Source organism: Haemaphysalis longicornis, unplaced genomic scaffold, assembly GCF_048455015.1.
Source record: "Haemaphysalis longicornis isolate Haplotype H1 unplaced genomic scaffold, Haemaphysalis longicornis Haplotype H1 scaffold_10, whole genome shotgun sequence".
In the NCBI taxonomy this organism is placed as follows: domain Eukaryota; kingdom Metazoa; phylum Arthropoda; class Arachnida; order Ixodida; family Ixodidae; genus Haemaphysalis; species Haemaphysalis longicornis.
The window spans coordinates 42,171,701-42,190,856 of NW_027526204.1; the positions used below are offsets into that span (position 1 = coordinate 42,171,701).

General features: G+C 47.8%; 1 protein-coding gene across 1 annotated transcript; it reads left to right on the forward strand.

Moving 5' to 3' along the window:
• The first annotated feature begins 206 nt into the window (after positions 1–206).
• On the forward strand, positions 207–8,944 carry LOC144159804 (galactosylceramide sulfotransferase-like). Its single transcript, XM_077691487.1, has 3 exons — positions 207–306; positions 4,979–5,351; positions 8,489–8,944. The coding sequence occupies exons 1-3, from the start codon at positions 221–223 to the stop codon at positions 8,942–8,944; spliced, it is 915 nt and encodes a 304-aa protein (XP_077547613.1). The 5' UTR covers positions 207–220.
• Positions 8,945–19,156: the final 10,212 nt, after the last annotated feature.

The following is a 19,156-nucleotide window of genomic DNA, read 5'->3' on the forward strand; positions in this document are numbered from 1 at the left end:
AAATTGTGTAGTGTATATAAAAATCAACTAATTGCTGTGTACAAAATGTTATTTTCTGCAGTTGTTTCAGTGGGTTCCAGCGTGGTCGATTCTGTGAGTGTGAAAGCTAGGGCGCAAAAGGAATAATCAAGGTCAGCTGCTTTGCAATAGTTGCTGCCGGGCAGTACGGCTCTTTCCCGCAAAATATATTCTTTTTTCTAGTCTGTTCGCAGGACGTGCAATGGGTGTGGTGGGTGGCCTCCACGCGAGAAAAGGATTCGTTCTGCTCCTTCTCCTCGGCTTACTGTTGCTGCTGCCGTTTCTGAGGTAGGGCGCGTTTGTTTTCTATCTCCTCCTAAAGTCTGCAGCAACTTATATAGTTCTAGCTGTGTGCATTTTGTTCGAGTGAGTAACTGAGTATGAATTCAGGGAACGAGCTTTTAAAAGAGAATAGAAAAATACACCATTAAATATCTGCTAGTGCTTTGGTTCCTGCAAGTGGTCAATTTTAGGAAAGACAAGAAACAGGAGGTATTCGGAAAGTCTCTATGCTTACTTGGTGCGGAATATTTGTCATGCAACCAGCTGGCGTTGAAACGATAGCTTCATAGCTTCAGCAAAGGCTCATTTTGAATAATTCACGCACTTTCATGCAGAAAGAATAAACGGCCCATTACGCAAAAAAGCCGGCGTCGACATGGGCTGTCAGCTACACTCAGATACAACCACGGTGATACAACTGATGAACGAGAATGGAAGTCGCATTAAACATTAAGCCTATTATTCTTTTAAATACGCGCTTACGTTCACATCCGGTCACGTGGCTTCAGTGGAGTGATACGCTACATAAGCTTTTGCCGGTGTTAACGTGTGCCCTAGTAACTCAAGATCCTGCTGGCAACGACAAGTCCCATAGTCCATGCGTCAGAAAAGAAACAGAAATAAAAGGAGTTCCCCATGGGCGGCGAATGGGGGTGTGCGGGGGCATAAAGTTCGCATTGGCCAAAGTAGAGGCGACACCAATCGAGACGACGTCAAGGCCGCGTCGCGGCGAAGTACCCTAACAAGACCAGGGCGACAAGCCGTCTGCAGGCACTATCAATAAAGTTGTCGTACCGTACCGTATTGGCCACGGCGCGTCCGGTCGCTGTGAACACAACACAAAAAAATGCAGCGAGGCTTTCGATTGGACACTGAGCGGCGTCGGAATCTTCCGGCCTGACGTTAGGTCTAACGTTATGCTATGATGTGCGACGTCTTAAATCTGTAATCGTGATTTCACGTACAATGAGGTTGACGTTCGTTGCAACGTCGTTAGCCTGAAAATCTACGTTAGAGCAAACATAGGCCTAACAAGGGCAGTTGGGCAGGCTCCTTAGGTATAGTAAAGGACAAAAGGGAAAGGGATGATGATGGTGAGATGACCACGTTGCAGTACGCCTCCTGCCGAGCATCGTACCTCCGCCTATGCCTTACTGAGGTGCACCCAGCAGAAGATATATCAAAGGGGATATAAGGAAGTAAATAAACCTCATCTTTCTAAGCACTCGTAGTCCGTAGTGCCTTCTGAAGCTATTGCTAAGGCTTGCTGCGCCCAGGCTCTGCGCGCAGTACGGGTGTGGCAACAGTACTGGTATTCTATCCTCGCGGATTGCTGTTCGGGGAGTCGATGCGTCCGCTATCCATATAAGTAACGGGTGAACATTGGGAGGTTTAAAAGGCAAACTTTAATTAGGATAAAAAAACTAAAAAAAAATGTACCACTGATGCAAAAAAACTGGCCGCCATCTGGCCCTGCGAAAACATATGTCCAGGAAAGCTGTTGTAAACCACTACAAATGGTGATGGAAGAGGCCATGAAATGGTCGCTTGTGCTCCGCTCGTGTCACTAGATAAGGGTACGCAGACTTGGCGCTCTTTTCTCTTATTGTTTTGTATCGCCGCCATGATTATTGGTCAGTTCACATTATGTGACATTTGTTTACACTGCGACGGTTCATGGGCGCCGCCATTTTGTTTATGCGTTTTACAGTCAAACCCGGCTATAACGAACCCGGATAGAGCGAATTATGCTATATATCGAACAAAAATAATTCAGTTACGTAAATACATTGGAAACATATTCCTTATAACGAAGTTGACATCCGATATATCGAACTCTGGGCGCCTAGAATGGCCGTCGAAATGCATGATCTCGGAGCGGCGATTGAGATGTGGATTGGCCGCGACCACGGAGCAAAAGCCGCGACTGAGACATTGCGCCTCGCACGGAGCGACGTGACGCCGAATACTTTCCGGAACTGTTTCCGATGCGCGGGACTTTCGACGGAACACGCCCAGTCATTGAGTGCGGACCAAGATAGCAGCATTGGTGAACTGTGGGAAGAGCTCACCAACGTTCCCGATGATGTCGCCAGTGAAATCCGTCCGACGCTTATAATGAAGCGCTTTCTGCAGTTGATGTGCTCCGCCAATGCTTCTTAGATTTTTGAGGACACGGACTCCAACTGGTGCAAACAATGTTTCGTGTAGAGAATGCTATGCTAGTTGATGCCGCCAAAACGAAAGTGAAAACAAAAATCACCGTTTTTTTGCAACGTGGGCAGTTAAGGCGAAAAGTAGCTTTGATAGTTGCAATAAATGGATTATTTTAGTCTAATAATTGCTACTGTACTATGTTCATTTCTGCATACGCGGATGGCGTAGTTGGGGAGAGGGCGGGGGGCTCCCGGGGTTTGCGAACTCGTAACAATAAGCTCGTTACAGGCGGGTTCGGCTATATCGAACTAATCGCGGTGCATATTGCAGTTCGCTATAAACGGGTTTGACTGTAGTCGGCCAACTGTGATAGGCTTAGCTAGTCCTTCGGTCCTTAGCTAGTCCTTAGCTAGTCCTTAGCTAGTCCTTCGCATTCGGTACGACTGACGTCGTACCGAATGCGAATCAAAGATAACGCAAGATAACTTGCACGAGTTTCCAATGATGCGGCAAATGCTGAGTTCTGGTTTAGCCTTACGCATACGCTCGGCGTCTTGGGCAAGAACTGCTCAATTTAGGGACACTGGTCCTGTCTAGCTTTCAAAGGTAATGTGCTAACATAAACTTTACCAGATTATGTTTGCACACGGGGGGGATTCCATTGTTCACAGGCGCCTTCTTATTCATATTGTGGTTTTGAAGCTTGTTTTGCGGTTTCCTTAAAGGGATTCTGAGCACTATGCTGTATGCCTGATTAGCTTGACACGTGCGCTCGGCGTCTTAGGCCATTGGGCCTCGGGGTTTTTTCCCACGGAGAGCATTTTTGCCCTCGATGATGAAACCGTTGAGGGCGGTGGAGAGGTGTACAGATTTACCGTAAAACGCTTTTTTTTTTCTGTTCGAGAGCGCAGCCTGGCTCGAAGTCCCCAGTTTTCTGTTGTTTGGCTGTGGATCGGTGAATGTGCGTGCAGAACAGCCGGCAGTTTCGTTTGGGGAAGTGGTGCACGTAAGCGCATGCTATTGAAAACACCGTCTGAATTGCCCCACACCGGAATCCCGACTTGTGCCTTATTTTCAGAATCCCGGTTATCCCGAGGCCCGTGCAAATTTGCATCGTGCCCGTAGCCTCACGCCGAAAGTCCCGTTCTTAAGTGCCGCACTTTAATCTGAGCCAATGGCACCCTAAGCTTCTTTCCTTCGTTCTTTTTTTTCCTTTATAATCATTCTATGGCGAATATGGAAGGCGAAGTAAAGACGGTGAGGAGAAGTGAAGAAAAGAGTACGTTGACTGACGTTGCTGGCTCGTCCTCTTTAAGCTCATGTCGTGAAATTATGGCTAAATAATATTAGTATATAGCCATGTATGAATAATATTGGTATAGCCATGTATATAGCCATGTATAAAGGACGCATATTTTGCGTTTTCCGTTCGATGAACATCACTAGCAAAGTTTGTTTGGGGCTGAATGTTGCGCTCACTTAACCCGGCTGTGGCCCGAGTGCGGTGCCACTCCAAGGGACATCAGTAACAACTGGTTTTGTGTGCCACTCGTTAACGCCACGGACACGGGCATGACGATGTTCCGCACGTGGTCACCACTTCTACAGCACTGGTCTTGAACTCCATCCTATTTAGACCATGTGTCCGAAGTCGCGCTAGTGCGGGTAAAATGCACGCCATTGCAGTGCTAGGTAAGGGTGAGATTAATGCAAATAAAGCGATTTGGAAGACGGGTTTCTTCCCTTTTACGCTGTGGAAATGCTGTTTTGCCTCCTTCGCTGTTGCCTTGAGATGGTCGTCGAACAATATCTTACTACTTGCAGAAAATTAGGGGACCTAAAATTGACAAATGTTTGGTTCGGGAAAACTGGCAGCAGGGCTTTTGGGACGCGGAGATTTGGACGCGGGGCATGTGATACAAGGGGCCAATGTCGCGGACCTTTTGCGACGGGTTCGTCTTACAGGACAGGCGTGATACACCACCTTCGGTAAAGAATATTATTGCTTTCGTACTCACAGCTCATAGAAAAGCTAAGGTGCCCTAGGAATTTTTCTAAGCGTTTGCGCGAAAATGCAGAGTGGAATAATTTGGAGTTTGTGGGTTTGAAGCCGTGAGTCTTACGGAACTCGCTATGAGAGAAGGGCAAAGGAGGAGAGACAGAAATATTTGGCATGACAGTACTTAAACAAAAGCGTTTGGGCCTCAAATTACCATTTTGAGAAAAGGGACTGCTGACGTGGCATGAACGTCTTTTAAAAACTCGGCCTACAAATACCCACGAGGGAGGGCGCATTCGCTAAAATAGTACGCAGGTAGCGTGTTGGGCTATGCTTCAACTAAAATAAACCATAGACATTGCTGCACGGCAGCATACAACAGGTAATACTCGTTAATGTGGGCTACGTTCGCAGTGCACGACGTCCCGAAAACAAACGTTGGCTTGCTTAGGAGGCTCCGCGTAGCTTCAGAGCGTAATATTTTGTTTTGCTGAAGCCTGCACACGTCTTTCTTTGCGACAGGCTGTGGGCGACGCAGCCCGAGTCCGAGGCTCGAAAGGGCTGCGGATCCTCTGTTCTGTTTCCTCGCCGCACCGTGTGCTTCCTCAAGACGCACAAGTGTGCCAGCTCCGCGGTGCAGAACCTGCTGATGCGCTACGGAGACAGCCACGACCTGCGTTTCGTGCTACCATCATGGTCAAACTACTTGGGCTTCACGGAACTATTCAACCGCTCCATGGCGGCCGGCCACCCGCCCTTCGACGTGCTCGCCCACCACGCACGCTTCAACGAAGCCGAAATGCGTGCCGTGCTGGGGCCCAGCCCGGTCTTCATCACCATCGTGAGAGAGCCGGCCACCCTATTCGAGTCACTCTACTCATACTACGATTTCGAGGTACGTCCGGTACTATCACCTGTGCGAGGCAATGCCATGGGTACTTTTATTTTTGGGACCTTCTATGCAGCTCTGTGACGTGGGAGCTGGAATTCGCCTTAGTTACTGCTCTTTATTCTTCTTCTCCTTATTTGCACCGTTGAATTTGAATTTGAATAAGAGGTTACCGTAACGATTTCCTTTTCAGATCTATTTTTCGTTCCCAACTTTGCTAGCAAAATTTCCGTGCTTGTTTCTTGTTTGCCTTTTCACTGTTTTACCCATAATGTCCAACATTTGCCACTTATACCTGTACTCGCCCACCTCTGGCATTGCAAGCCCTGTCACTAGCAGGGCTGGTTTCACCAGTTACCTTGAAGAGCCCTCTCTCTTCTTATGTATAAACGGAACGGGGCCCCTACTTTAGGTACATACGGTAACAAATATGTATAATTTGTTTATTCCGTTTCATTTCCTCACCATTCCTTTTTTCTGTGGTGTTCTGTCATTCTGTCTTTCCTTGATCGCAGTATGTAGTTTATTACCGGAGCACAAGACAATTCTCTACAGTAGTGATTGCACACTGCCGCATGCATCAATGCTTGCGTAAGACGAGTAAAGAGCTATTCGAAGCCGGTTGTGATCAGAAGAGAATAATTCACAACCTGTCTAGAATTTTCCACCTCATCCTTCTATCTAGCTGTGGTTTTCCAGTGAGTGTTGGCAGCAATCGCAATATTCCAATTCAGGAGAGCCGTGAAACATGAAAAAGGCTTAGCGCTCGGGCTACTCCGTATTTGATAATTATATTTCCAGCACACGAAAAAAAAAAAAAACAAGACGGACAGACAACGCGGTAATAGGCGTTAGCATTGAACTAAATTGCCATCAATTGGAGGGAGAATGTATATGTCTGTTCGACAGAAGGGAATAGATACACGTACAATTACACAATCAGCACAAGTTTGGCCACAACACGTGTGTTCGTGGTACAATGGCCAGTTTTAGGTGCGAAACCTCTTAGGGGCTCCCGCTATCAACATCTCTTGTCGGCGTCGTCGTTCCATGTAGTCACGGTACTTAAACACCGGGACACTGCCTTTTTACCACGTCGCGCTAGAACGTAACGCCTACTAAAAGAATACGCCGGGATAGTCGTTTTCCAACGCCTCGCAATAGAACGCTTCATGCATCAAAGACACAAGACTTTTACAGGAAAACTGTATACCTCTACCCACAACGATTTCATCTCCGTGGGCAAAAACGCCAAAGCGCCAAGAATAGGCTTATCACTACAGGCTTCAACCCTCTCCACGTTTCTCGTTATAGGAGATGGCCCGGGATTGTTTTCAAAAACGCAAGCCTTTTTATTTTGAAACTATTTACGTCGTGCTGACACACAAAAAATATGCATTTGTGTCTCAGCATCGTCCACTGTCTCAAGCGTGCATTGGTAAACAAAAAATACGGCAGTGTTGCGAAGTACGGTGCGTAACCGCGTTCGCTACACTGATTAGAAAAGTGGCCGATATTTCATTTCTGTACATTTTCATGGTGCTGGCGTAGCCTGGAGTTATTAAACTGTACAGTCTGTGCCACATGTAACTGTCTTATCCTGTTTGAATGGGCAAGTGTCCTTGGATAGCCGCGCCAGATTTAGTGGTGCAGGCATAGCCACCTGTAGTCCTGCCTTTTGCCCAATAATTTCTCTATTAAGTGCGATGCACTTTATAAGCGACCCCAAACCATCCACCGCCGGCGGCGGCGGCGTCCGCAGCCCTGCTCTCCCTAGCAACGGCGCAGAGCGGAGAGGAGCGTCGGTAGCAACGGCGCAGTGACGTCACTCACCACGTGACGCCACACCCTCACCGCTCCCTCGCGGCGCGGCGGTGTGCGCCGCGCGCATCCCTCTCCTCACCCGCGCCGTGACGTCACGCACCACCTCCTCTCCCGGCAGCTGCCGTGCGCCGCTGCGCGCGTCCCCCTCCCCCTTCGCTCGCTCCTCCTCTCTCCTCGCTGGCTGCAGCTGCGCGCGCACCCCTCTCTCTCGCGCGCCCGCCTTCTCTCTCAGCCACCTGGCTCGGCGCGCTCAGCGCGGCGTACCCCCCTTTATATGCAGCGATAAACCGCCAGACCTCCGTGGGACGGCTCGCGCGCGCTCTCTCGCTACAGTCTCCTGCTCGCTCTGCTCCAGTTTAGACCGTTCGCTGGCTGGGCGCCTCTCAAGGCGATGTCAGAATTACTACGCCGTGTACTCTCGGCGCAAGAAATGCATTCGCACTTCCTCACGATTCCCTTCGGGGAGGTGGGGGCAATTTTTAATTGTTTATGTGCTACTATAGAAATGCGCGATGTGGCATAGGTTTTATTCCCGTATTGTCTGGTCATGTTTTTTAAATGTGCTGGAAATACAACCATGAAAAATGTTTTCTGCAGGGTAGAAATAACTCCTAGCGGACCTTAGCGAACTCATAGCACAGTGTAGCAGTAGGTGGAGGTTGGTAATTTTTTCAATATATGACCTCGTTTGTGTAGGAGAAAGCATTGTGGTCTATAATGAAGGTAGTATTTTGGCTCATTTTCTTGACGGAAAGAATTGTAACATATGCATTAGTTCGTGTCCCAGAGTTAAAAAAACCCACGCATATTCCATGTACGTTCGTTCGAAGTGGACAGGAAGTTTCAGTAGTGACCAAAGCGCACTGCCTGTAACTAGGGCGCTTAAGTAACGTTGGGGTGAGCGACAAAGGAAACATATTGGCATGGACGTTACAATATGTCGACACGTGCACAATTCCGCGCGAACCATGTCGGGTAGTGCAAGGCTTGGGGTCGTTTCCTGACGAGTGACATGAAACGTTGACCCTTTGCCGCACTTCTTTACTTTTGTTGTGTAGTATTGCGATAGATATATCACAATAGCTTAAGAAGAGCATGGTCGTAGTCAGCGTAGTTTCAAGGTGTCAGATTTGTAATGGCGCCCCGTTATGGGGCGTTATTTCTCCTGAGGGTACCTGAGCTGTTAGCTAATTCAGTAAGATAACGAAACAGCCTATCGCATGTTTATTATGAATAAAATGTTTTCGGGGATATTAGAAGGGAGTCCGAAGTAGTGTACGTATTGTTTTAATTGAAATTGCATATTCTGACGCTTCCAGCGTGTTACGCGCCTGAATCTCGAGCAGCTTGAAAGGGCCCGGAGGAACCAGTCACTGAGTGGTCTGCTGAAGAATTTGACGCGGAAGCAAACCAAACTTAATCTAGGCTTCAACCAGATGAGCTTCGATCTTGGACTGGAGCCAGCCAAATTCGGCAATGAGTCGGCTGTGCGGGGTTTCGTTGAGCGCTTGGACGCCACCTTCGACCTTGTTATGGTGGCTGAGAGGATGAACGAATCACTTGTGCTGTTGCGAGACCTGCTGTGCTGGAGCCTCGATGACGTGGTGCTGTTCAGGCTCAACGCTCGCCAGGTACGTACCGTGCCCGTCAAGACCTCTGCCCGCGTTGAACGCTTTTATCTCTTCTTGAAAGCTATTTTGTGCAAAAGCTTGCCGCAGTTAAAGCTTGCCGCAGCGATGTTTTTCTGCTATGCAAATATCTTCAAGTCAAGTTAAGGGGAACACGGAAAGAAGACCGCCAAAACTGGCCCAGTGAGCCATTTACTGGCAGAATGCAAAAAAATGCGCGTTGCGTTTGAGCGGTTTTTAATATTACAGATTTTATAGGAGATTCACGACGTCTATGCGTGCAATCTCCACACAAATTTAGAGGGCTGTGATGAATGGTGTTCGTTGGGAAAACAAGCATATCCCTTGCTAATACGCTCTAAGGAAAAAAGGGTATGCTAGTTTCTCCCTAAGCGGACTGTGATGTATCATATGTTCTTCCCTAAAAAGCCGCCCGCATCTTCCCTCGGGGGGAACTCGAGTAAATGCGTCGCATCTAGTCGAGTCAAGCAAAGCGTCACGTCAAGCGAAAGCCAAGCAAAGACGCCCTTGACTGAATTCCGAACGCGCGCTCCGCCGCTTATATACGTTGAGGGGACTGCGTAAGCCGGTCCCAGTCGACGACGTTGGCGTACTGTAAAGCGGCGAGGACTCTATGTGTTTGAGCCAACCGCGGATGTTGCTTGGCCGGAGAACGGCACACCGGTTATATGCGCAGCGCGCCCGAAGGAGAGGAAACCGCGGAAGAGAGAGTACTGCACATGCGCCGGCCCAAGCGCGTCTGCCGCGGTTATGACGCAACGTGCCGCGGCTATGACGCAACACAATCCAACACAATCCACTTTAATCCAATCCAATCCAATCCAAATCCAAGCCAAGCCAAGACAATCCAATCCAATCCAAGCCAATCCAATCCAATCCAATCCAATCCAATGCCCCTCGCGAGAGAGTGTTCGAATCCAATCCAATGCCCCTCGCGAGAGAGTGTTCGCTTTCGCCTCGACTCGACGCGCATGCGCAGTGAACGTACGGACTACGGACGCCAACACGGGTGACAACGTGAGTTACTGAAATGCACTGCATTTAAAACAGCAACGTCGCTATTTTAGCAGTGGGAGCACCGTTTCTTCGTTCAACCAAAATGGCCGCCGGTATACCAGCGCTATCAGTGGGAGGCTCGTTTTCTTTTGATTAGGTATATCTCATCGCTGGCAGACTGCGCGTATAATGAATACCGCGTAAAGTGTTCGAACATGGTAATAGGAGCGTGTTTTAATACTTCAAGCGGCATTTTTGATCACTAAAAGGATCGCTGTCGGCGATAGCGTAAGAATGTATTGTTGCACCGTGCTGTCGGCAGAGTTCATTTGTGGTGAAAGCTCATTTGTGGTTCTTGAAAAAAAAAACTGATCGTTCGTATACCCTGCTGTCAATTTATTGTTTAACTTGGCAACGTATCGGTATACTCTAAGAAAAAAGGGTGTGGTAGTTTCTTTCTTAAGGGTAAAACAGGAATGTATAATATATTGCTCCCTAAGAGGTAGAAAGATTCTCCCTTTAACAGGGAGGAGCGCGTTTCTCCCCCTAGGAATGAAGGAAGATTTCCCCCTTTCGTGAGCTAATGGAGGAGCGTTCCTCCCCTGGCGGCGCTACCCGAGCAATGCTTATGCGAGAAAGGCCTAGCGATCTGATCGGTTTGAGGATCGAGGAAGTACAAATAGGTAAGTACTGTGGTTGTGTGCGCTTAAAATGCGCTAAATACCAAAAACATTACCTACCGCGCACCAGAACTGCAGATAGCAAGCCATGACGCCAATCGTATATGCGCGACTTGCACCACGGTCCGTCTACGCGTTTAGCGTGAACGCGTCACTGTAAACAGAGCAGAAGTCATAACGATTGCATTCAAAATGCTGCCTTTATTTTCCAAACGCTTGGAATCCTGCCGTTAACCGACTCACGAGACCACAAACATCCAATGCGGCCGTTAGAGAACGACCAGTTGTTGTTAGTCGCCTTACCTTGATACAACCGATGCATAAAAACTCAGATCATCAGCAATCATGCACCTCAGCGGAAAGGCGGTGCAGGCAGCACAAAAAAACGAACCTGCCGCATCCGCCCGAGCAAAGAGATGACACTGCTCGCCACCTAGCGAGCTCGAATGGCTCGAATCGTAAAAGTTTAAAAATGAACAATAGATGACGCAAAACAACAGTTGTGGAGGAAGAGGGCAGCTACTAAGCCTCACTATCAGTGGGCGCCTACATCAAGGCATTTCCTCAATGGGTAACGTATATATAAGAATATAACAGAGGCCGCACGCTGGCGGGCACAAATTGAGAAGAAACATAGCACAACACAGCGACATACACTTTATTCAAGGCATTTTCAACGCACAATACATTCAATAGGCAACAGCGCAAGCATAATACACGTATACATACGCACTGCACAACACACAGTACACTTTTCACGTGTACGTAAAGCACAAAGCACAACTACAGCTTAAACAGCTATGAAGTATTTATAACTCTAATTGCAGACCGTGCAGATAAGAACAATGCGCTTGTTGTTTGTTTCGAATGACCCACAGAATTGTGTGAGCGTCAGCTGTGTTTTGTTCTTTCGTGAAATGTAAGTCGTGCAATTGCAACTTTTTATTAGTTTGAGGTTTTGTAAGAAGCAGTAGGAAGCTCAAAGAAGAAAAAAAAAACGTGCAAAGAAACAGTACGGCGGGTATACTAGAGTGCTGACCTTGCCTTCGCTCTTTTAGCGAAGAGCGCACCGCCCGTCTGGCAACCATTCAGAGACGCCAGCCGAAATGCTACCGATGCTACTAGTACACTGTACCAATGCTACTGCAGGTCTTTTTTTTTTGTGGGTCACTGATGCATGAATATGCTGCTGTCGGAGCTCGTTAATGAAGAAATGGGCAGTTTAGCGTAATCGTTGCCCCTTTTACCCTTGGGAGTGAGTAGAAAGGTCCACAAATGCGGCGGTAACGCTGAACTGGGCGCAGACAAGCCGTACCCAGCAAGCATGCAGCGGCTACCACGGAATGTGCGCGAAACACACGGCTGGAGAAGCGTGCGTTTGCGTGGCGAGCACATGGGATAAAAAAAAAAACAGTGAGAGGACAAGGAAGCACCACATTGCAGGGACGATGTTGTACAGAATAATCGCGTACGCCCTATTCGCTCTTTCCAGCGACGCTAGTGACGCCGCGCGGAATTTGTCCGAAGCCGGGAGATGGTGATCGGCGGACCGGTCGCCCCGGCGGAGGCGGCCGGCGGCATTCGTGCGGCCTCGCACAAGCGAAAATGAAACAGTAATCGCTATTATAGTAATCGAAAATGCCATGTAAATAATCGAAAAAGATAGGCTGAACGAGCGTTCATTTTCTCTAAACGTTCTTGAAGCTATAAAAGCGGCGCGTAAATGAAAGAGTTTTGGGCCTCATCGGTGTCTGTTGCGGAGCAAAACATGTCTTTAGGACCCACCTGTGCGTACGTGGTGCTTAAATTATTCTTTGCTGAATTACGGCTCCATCATTCAATAGCTAGTTCCTTGCTGTGAGGGCGCCGAGTTTGTAGGCTTTTTGTATGACCTTGTGATCGTCTTTTTCAGATATTATTTACATTCACTACCGCATAATATGCCAACCTATTGGCTTAGGTGTTGTTGGCTCAATTCTACTGCTTTCAAACATATATGCAGCAGAGAGTGTCCATTCCACTTGCTTTTTTTTTCAATGAAGAAACAATTGCTGAATTTTTGCACGCGAAGGCGAAAAGCAAATGTGGGGATGGTTTTATTGATTATGAGTGAATATATAAATAATTATGTTGAAGCAAGATGTTTTAGCAATGCAGTATTATAACTTTGGGTCTGCTAGTTAAACGCGAGCTCTTGAAAGCATTTGGTAGACCCCCCCCCTTTTTTTGTCACAAGCATAAACACACTGAGAAATCTTATCGGAAGTCAAATCAACATAACGTAATTTCAGCCAGGAGATTTCTCTTTAATTATCGCAAGCCAAAAGCGCTCCTGTAAAATACTGCCTGTATTTTCATGTACGCTTCCATATCACACGCCAGTGTATGCCACATGCACGCGTAAATACGTAGGCTTATTTTTTTTTCATCAAATGCTAACATGTTCGTTTGTATACTACTTGATACGACGTAATGGGAACCTTGTCTTCGCGGTTTTACTGCCCAAAGTTATAGATAAGTTTTACTACACCCAAGCAAAACACCGCAATGCGCACTTATCGCCCACGCGGGGTGCGCATGGGCTTCTGCTTAGTGTGCACACAGTGAAAAAATGAACTTGCCTAAAGTAATTAAAACGTACATTGCGATGACGTACACTGCAATAATGTCCTAAAACTTAGCGTTGCACATTCTGCAGCAGGTTGTTTGCCCAGTTAGGCGGGATTGTTCTCAAACCACTTCCGTGTGGCCTGAGCCGTGCACAGCGGATTGCCTCGCACGCAGCACTTTTTCCACGGCAGCAGACACACCCTGAAACGAATCGAATGCTGTCTCGTAATCAGCAACGTATACCTGTGTTCATTTTTTAAAGAAAGTAGTTGTTTCAAGCGGAACTATGGCCTTTTAGGTCGCTACTTATGCTGGCACGTATGTTGCTACGGGGGCCCGATCACCATCTCTTCCGCCATTGCCGTTCTCCGCAGCGCCACCTGTAGGGGCTGGAAAGAGCGGATCGGCGAAAGCCGTTGTGCAACGAAGAACGGTTTCGTTATCGGCGTCTACGCCGACGGCCATGGAGGAAAAAAAAGCTTAGGAGAGGCCCCCAGCTAGAGTGAACTAGAAGTTTTAGAGTGGCCCGACCGGCCGCCCGGAGAGGTGCTCGTTTCGCGCAGAAAATAGCGGCGGCGCTGTAGTCAACGACCATTGAAAGCGAAAGCGGCGGCTGGCCGCGCTCACGGCCGCGCGCCCAGCCGGGCCAGGAAACGCTTTACGCGTGGAGCGCTGGAAATTTTTTCTGCGGGTCGTCCAATTGCTGAAATCTACTGTAGGTACAGTGGACTGTGGGTAACGAAATGAAAAATAAACGCTGCAGCTCATTTTGCGTTAGTTTTGCCTTTCCCGCTCGACAACAAGGAAAATTACGGATTTTCCTTCAGTGCAGCATTCGTAACGGATTCTAAATAAAGTAATTGCAGCGACATTTTCGCTATTCCAATGTCCTATAAAAACGTATTTTGCGTTGAATTGACTAATATGAACCAGTTTATGATTGCTTTATGATTGTGTCCTTATTGGGCTGCTTGATGGACATGACACGAAAAAATATGAGGACTGGGATGATAGCTTCTCAGAAAAATTTCTTAGTTATTGTCTTCCAATTTACGCTCGGACTGCAGTTATGTGGGTTACTATCGTAATTTGCGTTTGTTTTTTATTGCGTGAGTTGTTATTATAGCAGTAAAGCAGTGGCCCGCTTGGGATAATTACGGGTCACCGTGGTGGCCGAACAGAAAATGACACGCGCAAGCGAGAGATCTTTTTAGAGTGGTTAGCTCAGTTAGCTCAGTTGTCCCAATGACCGTCTTTCATAGAACTATTCCCGCAACGTTCTATTAATGGCACCACCTTTCACCTGATTCGATCAAGAAAGGAGTTGAATCAGATTAACACAAATTTAATTCGCAAGTATGCTGAGAGTACAATTACACGCACATAAAACAAATGCAAAACATAGATCAGAAGATATATTGACCGCGACAAAAATGAAATATAACACGTCTACTATAGAGGTAAAGGTTCAAGAAGGCTAACATGGAGGTTCAAATAAACGGAACTGGAACAAATACACATTTTGTTTTCATTTTCAATAGCCCAGCAAATGAAATGTAACGCGGGAAATCATGCACAAAGTCTACACATGTAAAGGTTTAGGAATAACGGTAACGTGGAGATTTAAATTGACATTTTTGGTCAACGCATTTTCATAACTCGCCCTCGATCATTAGCGACGGCTAAGTTTAAGGTGTTGCTCCCACCTCCGCATGTAATCACGGAACTTGTTTAAACATTTTATGTAGAAATGAATCCGTGTCGAAATGTATACAGAACCAAACCAAATTTGCGGTCAAGGTCTCACGGGCTGGTCGCAACCAACGCCGTTAAGGTGTTTGTTGTGAATAGGGGCTGCAGCACATCCATAACGCTGTCATGGTGGAGCTCCTTGTGGCTGAAGCAACCGGTAAAAACGTCCTAGAGATCGCTAATAAACTTTAAAAAATGCGCGGAAGGATTCAGAAGTCCCCCCAAATTACAAGAGGTAGTAAACACAGCGGCATCGTCCCCTGGCATGCAGGAAGCAAGTAGTTGGTCCCGCAGACTTGGCACTTCGTTTTCAGTACACACTTTCATACCAAGTGCCTGCGACAAAGTGGGTTAATAAAATAAGCCCACTAACGACAGTACACGCATCAACGGTAGGGATATCCCAGAAGAAGGCTTTTGGTATTTTCGTTCCAAATAGGAACGTAAAAAACAGTAAACTTTTTGCAGCATAGAATGCTTCATGCTCAGTCAAGAAGGCGAAGGGAAGAACATTCCTGGTGCCTGTCCGTCAAATTAATCCCTCGTTAACTCGAACTCTGCTATATCTCAAAATATCTTCTCGAAACTTTTTCTCACCGTGTTTACCTCCCATAGGCGGTACGCATTTGCCCGCTTTATCTCAAAACGTTTTTTCGGAGGACCACGGATGTCTGGAAATACTGGCAGAGAGGACACAAGGCAAAGTCCCCTGCAGGCAGCTGATAAGGTCCCCGTTCGAATGATTACTCCCACTACTCGCCGAACGCGGTCGTGAAGCGCAAGTTTACGCGGACTACGCGTCCCCGTTACCGGAATTAATGCTGTTTGGCGCATTAGATAGCCGTGGACGACGCAGCTGATCATGCGGACGAGGAGGAGCCTCCAGAAGTGCCTACAACGGCAGAAACAACATACAGTGTGTTGCGACGATAACTGGAACACTTTAAAAACTTTTCCTGAGCGATCCGCCGCTCTGTTCACGCTCAAACTTCACACAAAGGTCGCATTTTGTGGTCTATTTTGTTTGACACCGGGAACAACAACGGTAGTTACCTGTTTATTCTGAAAATAAATAAAAACGATTTTCGCCTATGGGAAAATGGCGGCGATTTGGACGTGCGAGCCAGAAAACCGGGTTTTCTGATCGTCTGTTAGCTCATTTCTAGGTGCATTTTCTGATCGTCTGCTGCACCATTTGGCTCCGTACGTGAATCCCAAACATGCGTTTCACTCTGCAGGTGGTTCCGTCGTTCCAACATCAACTTGCGCTGGCTCGCACGTCCAAATCAGCGGCCATTTTCCCATAGGCGAAAATCGTTTTTATTTATTTTCAGTATAAACAGGTAAGTACCGTTGTTGTTCCCGGTGTCAAACAAAATAGACCACAAAATGCGACCTTTGTGTGAAGTTTGAGCGTGAACAGAGCGGCGGATCGCTCAGGAAAAGTTTTTAAAGTGTTCCAGTTATCGTCGCAACACCCTGTACATGCTGCGTCTGCTTTGTAACAAGGTAGAATGTAGCGGTGGCGACCACCAATTCATGCGATGCGTTGAGAATTCTCGGGTACGCTTTTTTGGGATGCAGATGCGAACGCGAATCAGCCGAGCGCAACACAGCTGTTTCTTTCTTCTGCAATAATAAAAGTTTCTTTTTCTTGCGAATTATTTTGCCTTTATTACGAAATCTCCCCTGTGCAATAGTGTTTTTGTTAGCAGCACTATATATATAGCTGTTATTCCAGGGACCTGGCTACAAATTTTCTGCATTTGATTTAACTCGAAACTCCGCGCTTATCTGAAATTTTCAGCTAATTTTACGACTTTGAGTTAACGAGAGATTACTGTATATCAACAATTAACGTTTTCAGAAAACGCATACAAAATGAGAAAGTATCGTTGGGGGGGGGGGGGGGAGGGGAGGTCGATAATTTTATGGCGGGTCGTACTAGTTTAAAGTTTGCTCAAGCGGAGTCATAACGTTTCTGCGTCTACTTTCTAAGCCAGCTGACCAAAGGCGCAGGATCGATTCCCGGCCACGGCGGCTGCTTTTGTGATGGAGGATAACAGCGAAAAACGCCCGTGTCTTCGAGATTTCGGCGCACGTTAAAGATCCCCAGGTGGTCAAAATTAATCCGGAGCCCTCCAGTAGCGCTTGCCTCATCGCCTGTGTACCGCCGGCGCGTTAAACCTCATAATCCAAAATAAATCAGCTTCGCAAGCGCAAAACACCGCAGCGAGCAACGCAAATATTGCCGCGCGCAGGCTGGGAGCTGGTGCCGGGGAGCGCCGGCTGTTCAGTTGTTGACGACAGCAGCGCCGCCGCTATACCGGTTTTATTTTCTGCGCGAAAGTCGACCCGGCGGAGCAATGGGAGAGGCCGCCGCTCGGGCCACTCTAAAACTTCTAGTACACTCTACCCCAGCTATCCCCGCGCATTGGCAAAAGTGTGGAGGAAGTCACGTGTTTTCGGCGGCCATTGGAAGTCGCGTTAGCAACGGCGTCCTAGCAACAGCCCGCCCGCCGTTCGCCAGTCATGGAGGAAAGGCAGCGCCCGCCTGCTTCGCTTTCCTGCGCTGTGGTCTTGCGGAACTCGAAAAGGATGCTGCGAGTTGCGACAGCTGCGCCGATGTGAATATGTCATTTAATTTCTACTTGCAAGTAGAAATTGACCTTGTACCGCGTCAAGCTATTGCTCCGGTCGCGATCACGACGCGCGTATTGAAGTGCAGATATCGTGAACGCGCCGTCCCGTCGTACGCGCGGACACCCGTGTGGTAGATTTTCGGGAAGTGATACACGGTGTGCAGTACGTAGGCGACTTGCAACCGAACGATTCGCAACTCAATTTTTTGGTTATCGCCGCCGCAATATATAGTTTGCTAGGCCGGCAATGCGCGGCAGTGCTTTTGCAACTGTTACAAGGTAGATTCCCAGTTGATATAATTCCATCGTCCTATTACCTTAGTAGGTGTCCGTCTGTTGACTGGAAGAGTGCTGGATCTGGAATCTGGATCTTTTTGTGGTCTCGCTCTGGATTTCGCTTTTCAACGCTTCATACTGCGAGGTTAGTGTATGAACGTTTTCAACTGATATCACCTTGAATTTATTGACACTGAGACAAGTTGAAACTTGGCGAAAAAAAGTTTATTGACGCCACCCACCCTCTCATTTTTTTTTACTCAATAAAACGTTTTGCCTCCTCCTTCTGCTCCTCCTCCTCCTCCTTCGCAAAAAATTCTATCGAAGGCACGCGAACAACGGTAAAAACATTCCACAATTTTTTAGCGTGAAATCTGCATGAAGTACTGCTTACCTATATATATAGAACGGCCGTTTAATTGACTAGTCATCTCTGGGATTGCCAGTGAAACTGCAACGCAAACCTGGGCACTTTCCAGTCCGGTAGCCGCACGGCGTTCGCCCACTGTTTGCGGCGTTCTCCATCGCTTGGGAACCTATAAACGGCGGCGATTGCAAACAAAGGATGAATGCACACCAATGTACAGCAATACTTGTCAGCGGAATGATGCACTAACCGGTGGAAAGTGACGCCCAATTCCTTGGGTACCGATCGCGACTTGCAGCCTGGCACCGAGCATTGCGGCATTGTTAGAGCGAGCCGCTCCGCAAACCTGCTGCGGCCACACTGAAGACGTGTAACAGTGTAACCGTGCGTTTAGGTTCACGGTCACGCGCTGCAAAACGGCCTTCTACCTGCCTATCAGCTGATTTCCGCCGGCTCGGCGCTGGCAGATGCAGACGACAAGAGAGGCGATACAGGACGGAGGAGGCGGAGAAGGTGCACCGAGAGAGAGAGGCAAAAAGAGTCCGCCAATGGCATGGAGGGCCAATGGTCCGCCATTCGACTTACAGAAATGGCGTTTCCGGCTGCGCTGGGTGTGACGTCAGGGCCTCTCCTAAGCTTTTCTTTCCTCCATGCCGACGGCAGATCGTAGACTACAGGGGAGAATGTATACTCTCCGTGTCCGTGTTTCGTAGAGGCGGTACAGAGGGCGCTACATGTAAGGAGCTAAATGGAGAAACTCTCAGGGCTGGGGAGAAAACCCGCATTTTTCTCCATTTTTCTACCCTTTTTTCTAAAAGTGTGCCAGCTAGCTGATACTCCTTCATAACTCCGTTAAGCGCAACAAAGCAGACACAGGATGCGGGAAACAAGGACCAGCGCCAATGTTTTCTTTGCTGCGCTTAACGAATCCGTTGTTGTTAAACACGAGAGCTTCATTGAAGGTCTATTATTCTTGCTTTAAATCTTTTGTAGTTGCAGAAAAACGAAAAGAAAA

Excerpts from the sequence above, each read along its gene's own strand:
- LOC144159804 (XM_077691487.1), top strand. The coding sequence starts at position 221 with ATGGGTGTGGTGGGTGGCCTCCACGCGAGAAAAGGATTCGTTCTGCTC. Across the intron at positions 307-4,978 it reads TTGCTGCTGCCGTTTCTGAG|GCTGTGGGCGACGCAGCCCG; the intron begins GTAGGGCGCGTT and ends TCTTTGCGACAG. Across the intron at positions 5,352-8,488 it reads ACTCATACTACGATTTCGAG|CGTGTTACGCGCCTGAATCT; the intron begins GTACGTCCGGTA and ends TGACGCTTCCAG.